A 14,856-nucleotide genomic window follows, 5' to 3' on the forward strand; every position below is an offset into this window, starting at 1 on the left:
AGATATTTAGAGTTAACAAAAAGAGGCTACTTTATAACTGCATTATGAACTTTTCTGGTTTTAAAAGGTTTTATTGCTAGAAAGATGGAATACGTTAGTTAATTGACATACAATTTGTGGAAAACAATTCAGATACTCAATTCACTATTTTAGTCATCTATTCTATATGCACTTATTCTGGTTCTATGGTTGTTGTTGTTGTTTTTAAAATACCAATGAGAATTTGTATTTTGGAGTTTGGGGCTGGTGGTCAGACAAAAACAAGCAAATTAAGGAGCAAAAAAAAAAAAAAAAAAAGTAAAGGAATAATTATTTAATATAAAAACAACTAATTGATCATGAGATCACCAGTAGCAGAGGCATCTCGACAAACATTGCCTCAACCTTCATTATTAAAAAGGGGAATTAACCCCTTTTCATTATTCTGTATTTTCTTATCAGTTCCTGAAGCCATAATAATGAGTTGGAACGATAAATTGTAATTTCAGATTTTGACGGAGAAAAGAAAAAGACAAAAACTGTAAAAGACAGGATAGTTATCCACAATTATCTTTATCATCATCATTGTCATTATGATTTTACATCTCAGCAACACATAATGCAGATTAAAACCATTCCTGCAGAAGCAAAGCTCTTCAGAGGGAGCTGCAGGTGATTGCAGGAGCGTTAGAGGCCCAGAGCGTTACAGTGCAGGAGTGTTGGTGGTGACGGGGCACAAAGACAGCAGAAATAAAGACAAACGGGAGAGAAATAACATTTCTCTTTTCTTTTTTTACAATCAACACTTGAAATGATGCAGGCACTTGCAAATGACACGGTAGTACAAAATGTAAACCATACTTTGGTGTTTCATTTTTACCTCTTTACTTAAGATTTCAGGTTTTTTTGTCTTTTTACAAAAATGTACCAAAACACTGGCGAAGAGGAAGATCTTGGGTTGATAATGACAAGAATAAATATGAAAAAAATTTAAACCATACCCTCTAAACTAAAAAGGCAATCTGGTTTGAATTGACATCAAACTCTATTACTAAGCTTGTTTACAAGATATTTAGCCACAGCTGGTCTATAGAGGGAACCATAAAGTGCATCTTTGGATGGATGGGAAAAACAACACTGAATGGAAATGCTATTGACTCTTTCAGCACAAATAATTCATAAACAGTTACTGATTTGTTTGGGACACACAAACAAACTGCTCCCAAATTTAAACCAATGACTGGACTGAAAACAAATAAAACAAATCATACAACTAAAACAATATTAAACACAAACAAAACATTTAAAATGATCTCTGTGCGTTTTGCTTTCCAAAAAAAAAAAATGCAGAAGAATTCAAGACAGACTTCCACTCAAGGCACATTTCGACACACGATGCAGATGTAGCACCTCATCGCGCGTTTTTTCAGACTGTTAAAAACATTATTTACCTCTGATTATTTTAGTTTTAAACATTGAAACAAATCAAATTTAGAAGAAACAAAGAACAAAGTGACAAACTGGCAGCTGCAATAACTGAATCGCACAAAGTTGTTATCAACCGATACTTCAGAAAATAGATTTTAAATCAGCTTAGGGTCCATGAAAAGACCCTTGGATCTCCTCACCACGTCACTGACTTCAGTGTGGTTATTTAGACCCAAAATCAGTCAGGTTTTAGGGCAGTAATCTCGGGAGAGTTTTAACTGACTGTGCAGGAAGGGAGTGACCGTCCTAACCACAGCGTCTCTTTAAAACACTCCCATGGACAAAACATAAAGCTAGATTTGGCATGTAGCAACTTGGTCAACAGCACAAGATCTTAGCATAAAGCAAAGGAGACAAGAGGTGAGAAAAGAGGAGAAGGTGTGTGTAATGAGATAACCACTCTGCTGCTTAGGTGCTAAGCAGATCATTGTGGTTCTCCACCACAGTCTTCCTCCTCCAAGTTAATGTAACCCACAGAGAAGGGAAATTATCCACTTTGGACTACTGGGGTTTCAGAAAGGAAGGTAAAGAAATGAGTGTGTGTGTGTGTGTGTGTGTGTGTGTGTGTGTGTGTGTGCTGCCGCCTGTTGCACCTTTCAACATGCCACGCTCCCGTTCTTTGGCTTTCAAGTGAGGGCCACATGTGAGGGCCCATCGTCACGCCTCACACAGCCTCATCTCCGGCTCTCACAGTCCAATCAGTCCGTCTTACTGTGGTTGTTGTTCAGGAGAGTGTGGCCGTTCTGCACGTGCCCGTTCTTAAACTTATCATTCTGCTCGTCTTCATCTTCCGACTCGGTCTCCTCTTTATCGCTCCGCTCGTCCTCGACAATGTCCTGCGGGGTAAAACAAGATAGAACATCTGTACAGCTGCTGATTTGAGGTGAACGTGTTGTGTGGTGGGATGGGGAAAGTTCGTACGTTTGCTGGCAGGAACTTGATGACCATGCGCACGATGAGCACCGCCCAGAAGATGTGCAGAGCCTGCAGCACGAGCATTAGCCCGTTGAAGAAGTAGAAGCCGAGGAAGGGGGGATAGAGGGTCAAGGGGTAAACCCACGTTGTGTATATGATCCTGGACGGGAGGACAAAGGCAGAACAGAGAGTCCAGTCAGAGCCACCTACAGTCACCATCAAAAGCCCATTGAGAGGAGCCGGAACTGTACACAATGCGTCTGTTGTTACATTTCCATTAAATTGTTGCTCAAGCTTTAAGCAAATTCAAGACATTTCTGCAAAATGAATCAGCGCGTGTTTCCATCAGCTACCTGTACACGAACATATTCAGGAGGCCATGATCAATTAAAATGGAGCACAAGTTACTTATAAAAGCATTTCATCACAGCTGTTAGTGTTAAACATTATAGGCTGATGCTGGTATTAGTCAATATTTTTCACATTCCCAGCAATAAATATAAATATATATTTTTTGTGTGTAACTTCTTAAAACAGCTGGGCAGTTTAAAACATATATCACTATTTGGGACTATTTTCAGTGTGGAGTAATACCCATTTGATACAACAAGTGTTATGATAGTCTCTAAATAAACTACAGTGCCCATGTTTATCAGAATGTATAGTTTTTGGACATGTCAGCTCTATAGCACAGAGGAAATAGCTATATCAGACGTACAAATGTGGGAGGAAAAAATAAAAAAATCATAGTTTGTTTGTGCAATATGACAGAGTCACAGTTTTTCAAACTGTTTTTCAAACTGTGTGACTGTCATATTGCACAAGTGTCTCAAAGGTTCCCTTTATACAGTAAACTCGGTGACTAACACGGTGAATCTTGTAACAGCGGTCTTACCAGAAGGGGAGGATTACGAGGCGAGTGCCAATGAAAACTGCAGCAAACATGGTGAAGATGAAGTTGCAGGTTTTCCTCCAACCTGCGTAGTTGAACATTTTGGCTGACTGCAATGAAAGGCAGAGAGAGATCAGAGTTTCAGCTTTTCCCATATTCCCCTCTAGAGGGCAGCAAATCTGTTGCTTTTATGATGTTTACTGCGATTGAAATGAAATGTAAAATTAAAAACACGTTCCCTGTTATTAGCATGTGGCAAACTAACAATTTATTTCATTATTACCAACTTTTTTATCAGTAAAACAGCCCTTTTTTCTGCCATAATAGCGGGTCGTCATACCTCCATTAAATAGTCGGAGGAATCGTGCACCAACATGATCAAAGTCCCTGCCCGGATGTAGTTGACCAGCCAAGAGAAACTAATCAGGGAAATGGTGGCCACATGGTGAATTATCTGCTCTTTGAAATCCTGGAGAGAGAGAGAGGAGGAAAAGAAAAAAAAAAAAAAAAAAAAAAAAAAAAAAAAAAGGGACAGAGAGACGGTTTAAAGACAACATAAAAACCTGTTTGGTCACTTATTGATCGAGCCGTAAAGATTGGTCACCGATCGACAGTGCGTGTTCTGATTGATTGATACTGGATTTACAAATGATTAACTCTCTGCATATAGCAGATTATATGGCCTCACAGCTATGAAAATAAACTAAATCCACGCACGGAAGCGAATCCTCACATTAGAGGTTGATTTCAAAACAGGGGATCTCTGGAAAACTGTTATGTTACTGCTTTGGTTTAACAGATTAGTTCTTCACATTTGTGAGCTGGAGTTACAAAACAAGGGCTGGCACAGAGGTGGCGGCGCAAAGGTTTGTCACAACAGCGTTTAGACCTGTGGACAAAACGATCCCTCAGTCTCTCCACACTGCGATTTCACCAGAGCTCCAGTCACACATTAACTCACAGTGCACCTCCTGATGCAACTTCCCCGACTGGAGAGACAGTTACGTTTTGTTGCTCACTCACTCCGCCTTTACCAAACCGACAGAGCGGACGAGTGGCGTTGAACATCATCTATAATGTTCAGAATGCTGACAGCTCCACTCAATAAAATGCATAAAGTCAGGACATCTTAATGGAGAAATCAATATCCAAACCTCAAAATACACAACAGGTCATTCTCATGAATTCATGCACTCTGAGATCAATCCCTCCTGATGGAAGGTTTCTGAGCGGGCTTTATGGCTGCGAACACGGGACAAAGCTTAGGAGGCAGCTCTCTTACCTTACGTTTAACATCCGATGCTACGCTAAAAAGCAGCGAGACATAGAAGCCGAGTTCGATCATGTAGTACCAGTACTGTGAAGGCAACAGTGGCTGAAAGAAAACAGGAAAGAAAAGCTGTTAGATAATGCAACCAATAATTGTATATATTAGCTAGTTAATTAATTTGGTAAACAAGAGTACGTTTCTAGAAGTTACGTGCTCTCTCGGCTTGTTTAAAATGCATCATATGTGAAAATATTAAAATCTAAACTTAATGAAATCAGAGGTTCCAGATTGGACTGGACTGACATACCATTTTCGGGAAGCCATCCCACATCTGCTTCATATCATACAACCATGGTTTCTGAGGAGAAACGGATACTCAATATTAATGAGGGTTTAAGTGTCCCACAAAACACCACAAGCACTCTCGAGCACAAACACTAAAGAACAAAGTGGAAAACAGTGTTTTTGTGGTTTAGTTACAATGTCAACACAAAACTTTGAGAGCCAGATTCTGACACAGTACTCACGTCAACGAGGACTGCCAGGCCAGCAAAGAAAGCAAGAAGGTAAAATGTAAATCTCCAACTGAAAGAGAATACACAGCGGTCTCAGAAATAAAATTTGGGGTTATTGGAAACAGATGAGGAAAATTAAAAGTTTAAACTTTACTTTTTACTTTATTAGTTATTATAAATCATGAAGGAAATGATAAACGGGCAAACATTTTAAAACCAAATGTCGCCGACAAAATAAAAACCGTAATCTCGAGCACATGCGTCACTGGAGTTTGAACCTCAAACTCAATATCATTAGGCAGAAAAAAAACTCCCTTTGATCGACGCATTTTACATTTTGCAGCGTGTGTCCTATCTTTGTTTTACATCTTTTTAAATGCGTGGGTGCAATGTGTGACTGTGTTTTGTGAAAACAAAGTCGCACCTCGTTGCCAGAAGTGCAAAATGCAACAACAAAAAATGATTAATGATGCGATTAGAGCAAAGTCTGAAAAGATTTATACGATTGTATGTCCTTTGCATCGCAATATTTGTCTACTTTGCTCTCTTGTAAATCACCTCATGACCCCTGCAATCTAACTGGCGAGCCTTTGATGGTGTCCTGACCACTAGCTTGCGAAACACTGCTTGAAATAATCTGGTATTTGTAAAAGCAGGTCATCATTCACCGACAAAAATAAGTCTGACCCATTAATGCCATCCCTTAAAAAAAATAAAATAATGTATATATATATACACATATATTATGCCGGGCTCACAATGTGCTGGTGGAAACCCTGACAAGAGTCTGCCAGGCAGACACACAGCTCACAGCCTCCCAGCTAAACTAATTGATGCAAGAAAGACAAAGCTGCTTTATTCTGCCGGATGGGTAGACTAGGGACTGACTGCCTTGTGCATCGACCACAGCTCCCCTGCATTCTAGGCACTAATCTCGTCCATTAACGGGTTAATGATCCGTCAACGAGGGTTGGATATTGGTCAGATAAAAATAAAAATCTAAATTAGCATCCCTAGTTATGACCTCTGTGAAATCTTGTTTGAACCTAAAACACACTAAATGACAGAGAGCAAACCCTATTTCATTGTGACTTCACTGTTCGCGGTCTCGTTTTCAATCCAAACAAATCCTGAAATAAAATCATCTTCTTTAGGATTCAAATCAGGCGACTAGAAGCACACAGATTAGAATGAAAGACAGACAATGGGTTGGAGGTGTATTTGATGTCTGGCTGAGGATGTTTAGCTACCATGCTTCCCGAAACTTCTTGAGCTTGCTGGGTCTGTCCTGGTTTCTCCGCCGCCTGAACCACCTCTGGACCTGTCGCTCTGGACAGCCCGCCTGTTTGCTTAAACTCTCTAGGGAGCTCTGACAACAAAAGCAGGACAAGTCAGTACGGTCTTTAATGTTTTGAGTTAGAAAACAATACTGAAGATTTATGGTTTTTCTATCATGTTGTCTCTCTCATCCATTTACACCTCAAACATCTCTGCATTCTATGATTAGGCTCAAGCTGTGCTATTGCCAGAGGTGTATGAAGCAGAGCTAGTTTCCTAACGTATGCAGGATCATTACCTGTGTGGGATGCTTTGATGTGCTGCAGAAATAGGACTCCAGGACGGGATTTGGAGGAGCACGAACACGCGTCTTGTCACTCACTCCCAACAGGGAAGCGAGAGGAGTCGCCACCACCCTGAAAAGAGAAAGACTTCGCTTAAACATCACCTCACATTTGTCAGGAATGGAAAATGCAAATCAGAAAGGAAGAAACAGATTAACAGGCAAATGACACTGACAAAACCCTACACAGGTTGCTGGAGATGACTCACCTCTCAAATATCTGTCTGCACACCAGGAAGCACAGTGCGATGGGTATAGTAACCCACAGGTCCTGTGTTTTAGGGAAAACTTGGCCATCATGGTCAATCAGGTCAGCCCAGCCGTGTCCTTCAGGAAACCAAATCCAGTCCGCCCATATCTGCTCACCAAGCCGAGACAACATCCTAAAAGATGAAACAAGGGGAGAAAAGGATTTGTGTTCTTTTTCTATCATGTGGAAGGAAATTAAAACCGGTACTAAAAAGATTTTGTCTGCTTGGTGATCTCCATTCAGATTTTCCATTTGATAAACATAGCAACTCACTCAGCTGTGACAATATGCAGAGAGAAAGGAAAGGAAACAGAGGAATGAGTATTGATTGGAGGTGATGAATCTCACTGGGCATCTGCAACAGGCGGCGTATTTGGGCACTTCCTGTTCCAGATGAAGAGGAATGATGAAGTTTTTTGTGTGGCTACCTGCATGCAATGTAATCAGATAACCCATGAGCATTTTATTAGGCCCTCTAACCCAGACTGCAGTTTGGCACCAATACACAATCCTTGAACAACTATTTCGGCAGCTGGATGACATCTTTACTCAGACGCGTGTCTGAAATCACGCCCTATGTAATAAACGCGTAATAGTGACCATAAGTGAATGGCAGCAGTAAACGGCTGCGAGAAGGGCCTTAGAACTTAACTTTCTTGAACATCCAATAACATACGAGTTGTGATGATGTCTTTTTTAATTAATTTTTTATTATCTCTCATTTCTTTATGAGACACTCTGTATCATCAGGTGAAAACTCATTTATAACCAAATACCCGTCAGCTGTACTTTGGGTTCACTGCTAATTAGCAAACTTTATCTTTTAGGGCAATTTATGGCCTCAGTGCTTAAGTACAGCTTAGCGGACTTTTGTACTGCTTAGTTGTTATAGTGCAGAAAGAGCAACAGGATCTGCAAACAAACAACCTAAGATGCCAGGAGTGATGCTATAATCACTGGCAACATTAAGTCACATGTCGGATCAGCTGATTTTGAGTCGGATTCCTCATATTACCGCTTCACTTTGTTTTGCGTCTTTAGTGTGACCGTCTTTATGGGGCAAATCATTTAAGAGGGAAACTCCAGTTGTCACACACATTTCCTGAAAGATCTTTGTAATGACTATGTGTTGCGTGGACTTTAACCCGTTATAAGCAAACCGTGAATGCCCAGTAACTCATGCAGGCTGCCTTTGTCAGCAGGGAGATTCACTTTGAAAGGATCAATAGCGGTGATATGTCAACTTATCCTATCGTTTAAAGTTAATCAGTGTGGGGATGTTGGCGAACCTGCTGCCCCCTGTGTGTCACCTCTCACATCTATTCCATAGAACATGTCTAACTTGACTTTATGTATCCATTATTACACTTTGCTAATTATTTTTAATGCTTCAAATAGAATGTGGGGGGTTTTGTGAATTGTGTTAAAATATGTTAATGAGTGCAAGTTTTGTAATTAGTCCTGGAGTGAATTATGGGATTTGGGTAAACAAACAGGGGGAACTGGAAACCAATCATGGGGCTGCAAAAGCTGTCAGGTGTACATCCCACTTCTTACATGCAAAGTACTCATTTGTGTGAGCTGATCCAAGCTAAAATGCGCACTATCATGTGACAGCAGCTGACGATTCCCAAACTGGTAATGTTACAAGCAACCAGAAGTAAAGTGTTCACAGATTAAACGCAATAAATATCCCTGTGTTCCTAGATATTTCCACAGCACCCGCCCAAAATGTACAAGAGTTTTACAGTTGCTCCTGCTGGTGTGTGATTTCCTCAAAAGTTTACAGAAGAACAGGTCAGGCAACAGCGGTTTAGCCGATGCAACAGCTGCAAGCTAAAGTAAACTTCCATTTAATTTAGTTAACTATGTTGAGGTATCATCCAGTATGACGTGTAACAAATTAGCAGGGCTGCCTCCCTTATAGTCGATAGTTTTGGTCTCAGTAGATGAAGCTTTTTTTGGTCGATTAGTTGTTTTTCATGCCGAATGATTTATTTCAAAGAAACCTTTGAGAGAATCTCAGGCAAACGCACAATTTACAATTGGTGCTTTTGTGTGATTCTTTGTTGAGAAACTACGTTTTACAGATCTGTTATATCGACTAAAGAATTTATTTGGTCGACGACCATAAGTAAAACCAGTAGACTGGTGTATACAGATTAGCATAGGCCTTCAAATTATTCCCATTTTGGATTTTATAAAAAAACAAACAATTTCTGAACGTTAAAGCTATTCCACTTGGAAACGAAACATCAGGCATGTGTAAATTGGATTATTGAATTTATTAGTGCACTTTGGTTTGTTGTATTGTCCTCTGTTTCCTGGCAGATAATTTCAGATAATCCAGTATCCTTACTCGCCACTTAGCTAGTGAATGCACATTTCCATGATAGTGTTTGGAGAGACCAAAGTGCACCGTGCCACTGATGGTTTAATCTCAAATCTCAGCAGTATGTAGTATAATCTATACGAGAAAGACTTACTATAGTAACCGCTGCCCATCTACAGTCCATCCTTGAACAATGTCTTGACTGATAACTATGGGTTGAAGTTTTTATTTTAATTTTAATGTATTTAGTTGAAGGACTAACAAGACACCGAGTTAAAAAAAATAAGGGTCAAATTCTGTGCACTGAGGCCGAGATATTCTGACTTTTAGTCCCGAGAATGAGTCCAAAAACATTAGATCCTACACTTCCCATATTGCAACTCAAAACCATTTTTTTTATTAGACCCCTCCTGCCTCCTAAATAGAGTCCTGCAGGAATAAGTCCTAAAACCGGGAAAAAGTTGCACCTTCCTTCTATCGTCTCAAAGTCTGTGGGTTTTTGATTATATGCCAGAAATAAGGTCTGTGGTCAACGCAAGCATAAGAGATTTTTCTCAAAACAATTGTATTCTCAAAATGTTGACGTTTTTACGCGTCTTTAAAAATGGTGGTTGCTAGCAGGTGTCTAAATGAGACTAAAACCCACTAGCACGCCGTCTAGACCGCCTTTTTGGTCTCGTTGTGGACCCTTGTGCTCATGCGCCTGTGATGCAGTTCTTCGATAGCATAACGACACAGAACACTTTTTACTTTGTTCATTTTCTGCAATAATCCAAATACCAAGGGAACCATCCCATGCACTGCTCTTGATTACTCTGTTGTCTTTAATTGTCTCTTTTAAATATGCATCTTGTTTATTGTATAGAATATGTATACATGTACAATGAGAGCTACGTGAAACCAGAGTCAAATTCCATGTATGTGCAAACACACATGGCCAATAAAGCTGATTCTGATTTACTTTTTGTCGAGGGAACCAGTATGATGCCAACTACTGCGGCTGGCATACAAAAATATGTCATCCCTGCAACACTTTATGCTCGCTTCTTCTCTACACCCCCAGTTTCCTGTTCAATAGTAGAATGTGTGGTTTTGAGCAGGGGGGGGAGGAGACATCAAGATATGCAATTATGAACCAGCAAAATTGATTTTGGATTAGAAGTAGATATAAACTGCGCAGGTTTTTAAAAAAATGTAACAAATTCCAAGACACACCTTTAAAGTTTTGACGCCTCAAGCCCAGGCAAGATAGACAAAGCCTGCAATTTTTTCAGAGTTTGGAAAGCTCTCCCCGAGGCACAGACACACAACACACAACAGTAGTACTCCTCAGGAGAGCTTTACTGAACTTCATGAGTAAAAATTAGTGGAATGGTGCTTAAAAAAAAAAGATCTTTATGAGGTTGTTGTTTTTTTCTTGCTCAATAAAACCTTGAAGGACGGATTACACCTCCTGTGCAAAGTCCTTGGAGGTTAATAGGATAAGACTGACTTGACTACAGCTGGACACAAACGCATGACTCACATCTAAGATCTACAACAATGTCCGACAGACAACGTCCTTGAGGCTCTCGTTTGATTTAAACTTCAGGGTCGTCCCCACTTAAAGTTTGCAGTTTGTCAGCCACACAGCCCTCTACGCAGTTTGCGTAAACTCTTGCAGGGAGTGGCAGAGTGCGTATGAATGGCGCAAGCGGGGAGTCTCCCGGACATAGCGGAACCGACTGCCTGACTCCGTGAGATGGAGCTTTCCAAAAGTTTCCCCAACAGTGCCCAAACAATCGTCAGCTAACTCACGTTGTATGCTTTATTAACTTCCCCCCAACACAGGATGGACCCGCATACTCGTTATTTTGCGTTCCCCGTGTAATAACATAACGCAATGGGCAACTATTCTCGGCGACATTACAGTTTACGTAAAGAAAACTTTTTAGCGCATTCACAACTCGCACCACAAACGACACACACACGGCCGTTTATCCGCTGGAAACCACTTCTGTATTTCCTCAGGGGCCAAACCATTGAGCTCTGTTGGTCTCGACTGCTTTCACGACCTTCTGTTATCGCGGTGTAGCTAAACAAACAGCCCCGACGCCGAGACGAGGCCTGTTAGCGAGCTAAACTTTGACGAGCACGTCCCGTTTGACGTCTCCCGACGGTTACCGTTAAGAGCGAAGTTTGACGCGTAACGTTACACTTCTGATTACACTTCACGTAAAACCCTCCTGAGGGGGAGACTCTCTCGTTAGCGTCACGCGGCGTCCATGACGTGAGTTCAAGCAGCGTTACCGACCCTAACTGACACGTCCTCCGTGTAACGCTAGCTAACGGTGCAGCCACCTTACCTCTCCTCACCTCACTGTATCCGGGCAGGTAACGTCGCCGCTCCTAAAATGTCTCCTCTCGTCTGCAGCTGCTGCTCGTCCTCTGTTCCTGTTGTCGCGGAGGGGGTTTCATGTAGCGTTAGTTCTGGGCATAAAAAAAAAAAAAAAAAAAAAAAAACTCCAACTTGTCGGCCGTTAAATGAGCTACAACCCCCCCTTCTTTTCTTCTTCTTCTTCTCTACAAACTCAGGTTTGCGCCATTCTCAAAGAAACTAACAAACGGTGTCTACTTCCTGCCGAAAACTCTTCTGTCCAACGAGGACATAAGAGTCTAACTTGTCACTTTCCCGTCTTCCCAAAGTAACGTTAGTGGGCCTCGGCGTGTTGCCGTTTAGCCGGGTGGTTCAATTGGTCGGATGTAGTGGTTATCACGGTTGTATGTTAGGATAGGACCGGGGAGAGGAGAGGGGAGGGGGCTAAAATGACGTGAGCCTTTACTCGGTATGAGGGGTGGTTAATGCCTCGAGAGGGAGGCTGGTGAGGAAAAGCATGTCTTCCAGTGGAAAGAGGGAAGTTAATATATGTTTAAAGAATCACTAGAAATGTGTAATGCATATTAGATGTATTCATTAACATACTTGCGTATCATTTACCTCAGTGTCACTGCAGAAATAGCCAAACTGTAGTCAGTCATACCTTTTATTCCGTCTATTTAATATTGCTATTGTGGATTTTTTTTCTTCTTTACTGTTTATTTATATTATTATGGAACAACTTTTGAGGCCTGCTCCACATATTGTTCTTCTTTTTGTTTTCATCATCATCATCATTGTGAATTTATAAGGTTGACTTACAATGTGATAAATAACAACAATAACACGGGTGTCTGAAACATGTGGCATATACCGTTCCCATTGTGTGTATGCTCTGTTCTTTCTGTCTTCTTGCTCTACTGGACTTTGCTGTATGGTCATATCCACACTGAGAGTGTCTCTGAGTAGTTGACCTAACCAAGTGTTTTTCAACCTTTTTTGAGCCACGGCACATTTTCTACAATAATAAAATCCTGAGGCACACCAACAACCAAAAAAGTTACAAAATGTCACATTGTAGCATAATACAGCATGCATGGTAGGTCACTATTGCGCTACCTACTGGCATGGAAGAGTATTTCATTACTAGGCCAGGCACTAAATTGTAGGCTCAGACGTGCAACAATGGAAAATTATTTGCGGCAACTAAATAATATGTTTTGGGACCGATTAAGTGAAATTGGACATTTTCTCACGGCACACCTGGGGATCTCTCACGGCACACTGGTGTGCCGCGGCACGGTGGTTGAAAATCACTCACCTAACCTACACTTTACAGCTGTTGTATACAGGATTGGGGGCATGACGATTGCTTCTCAACAGCTCTCAACGTGGCGACGGCTGAGACAGTGGCTCGCAGCTAACAATGCTAACAGTGCAAACAGCGGCAATGCTTCCGCAGAAACTCTGTCGGCCAGGTCGGCGTTATCAGCTGTAACCACTGTGTAACCTTTGGGGCACGCTCACATGCACTAGCATGCACTAAAAGCACGCCTGGCCAGCTCGGTTATATAAACAATGAATGGAGATGCTCGGATTACAACACACACAGGAGAGGGAGACTTCATGCTCTGCTCAGGTAGACATTACTCCACTACATCCAGGCTCCGGCCGCTGCTCGGTTTTGACTCGACTGTTTTCCACATGGCAGCCGGGTGAACAGAAAATAAGCAATGCTGTAACAACATATGTATTATTTATTTTTTTGGACAGCACTGCCTAGTTTGTATGATTGATAAACTGTATTTGCATAAATTGGGGTCAAGTCAACACTATGCAAATCCAGATAAGGAAAATGGTCAGTCAACTCGCCACATCGTTTGTCATGCAGCGGGGGGCTGGCTCTTCTGCTTTCCATGGAAATGAATAGGATATGTCAACTTCACACACGAGAGGTTTTGGTTGTATCTCCAACGATACCCTGTCATGGTCATGTATATGGCTTATATTTCCCAAAATATTTTATCATAGTAGATCATCAAGCTACAGTCTTTCTTAGCTTTTTTTCTCATCAGATAACAGATTTACTTTCCTCATCCTGGTATGCATTTATGGCATTAATCACCTTTCATACATTCATACTTGCCATCGAGGCCCATACTTGTTTGGACGCGTCGGACCCAAACCAAAGAGCTTTGGCAGACGACTCAGTGCATGCCCCGAATGTGGCTACACACACCTCAGCCTTTTCCATCCTCTCCAGACCTGACCTGGATATTTATGCCTGTGGTGTCATAAATAACTCATGGCTGAGGTTGGCTTATCAATGATTTAACATAATTGTGTGCAATTATAATGGCCATTGTTGTGTACAGACTTGTAATTATAATGCACTTGCCAAAAACCGCAAAAATAATGTTCTTCCTGGTTCTTTTTGTTAAGGTTGGTCCACAGTCTCTCATGCAACCAACACAGGAGGCCAGATGTTTTCCACTTTGCTCAATACTTCCTCAGGCCTATAGAGAGCAGCAAACTCCCCTGAATAGCTCATAAATGAGCTAACACCCAAACGTTGACACAACCTTAATCTATCCCATAATCTTCTGATTTATCATGCAGAGGAAAGATGGGATTTTGGGGTAAATCCCATGATGTGAAGCAGACACACATTTTAATTCTAAATTGTACTTTATTTTCTTTTAAAGACATATGTTTTAAAACAGCGATTGTAGAGAATAAATAAAGAAACATTATGTTTTTTGTTTTTTTACTTCCATAGGTACATTTATGCAATTAAAAACTCTATAATAAGTGTGTTCATTGTCTTGAAGACCACAGAAATCCTCTTTTTTTCTTCTTCTTCTTAAATTAAAAAAGAAATTGTCACATACCCCCCCGAACCCGCCCCACCCTCATCAAATTGATTACCAAATAAATTAAACGTAAAAAATCAAGATAGAAAAATTCCCAGCCATTCCTTCAGCTTTGTTAATTTGAAAAGTAGTGGCAGCAGAGAATCTTAACTTGTGAAGTCCTTAAACTCCATTTTTAAACAAAGGTATGTACAGTGAGAGGAAATTCAAATATCTTCCAGTTTAATTACCCCATGTTTTTAATTTACGTATAAATAATAAAACTAACTCTACATAACAATATTACCAATGGTAATAATACAGAATAGTATTTTCTTTTCGCCTCCGACTTGGTAGACGGGCCTTCTGTTAATGCCGTAGACACA

General features: G+C 40.9%; 1 protein-coding gene across 1 annotated transcript; it reads right to left on the reverse strand.

Moving 5' to 3' along the window:
* Positions 1-533: 533 nt before the first annotated feature.
* On the reverse strand, positions 534-11,651 carry cers2a (ceramide synthase 2a). The gene is made up of 11 exons (XM_079232310.1): positions 11,608-11,651; positions 6,890-7,063; positions 6,636-6,753; positions 6,310-6,428; positions 5,072-5,129; positions 4,852-4,902; positions 4,557-4,649; positions 3,615-3,743; positions 3,278-3,384; positions 2,389-2,542; positions 534-2,303 (listed from the first exon to the last, which is right to left on the reverse strand). The coding sequence occupies exons 2-11, from the start codon at positions 7,060-7,062 to the stop codon at positions 2,166-2,168; spliced, it is 1,140 nt and encodes a 379-aa protein (XP_079088436.1). The 5' UTR covers position 7,063; positions 11,608-11,651; the 3' UTR covers positions 534-2,165.
* Between the last annotated feature and the right edge of the window lie 3,205 nt (positions 11,652-14,856).

Source organism: Taurulus bubalis (assembly GCF_910589615.1).
Source record: "Taurulus bubalis genome assembly, chromosome: 16".
Classification (NCBI taxonomy): Eukaryota; Metazoa; Chordata; class Actinopteri; order Perciformes; family Cottidae; genus Taurulus; species Taurulus bubalis.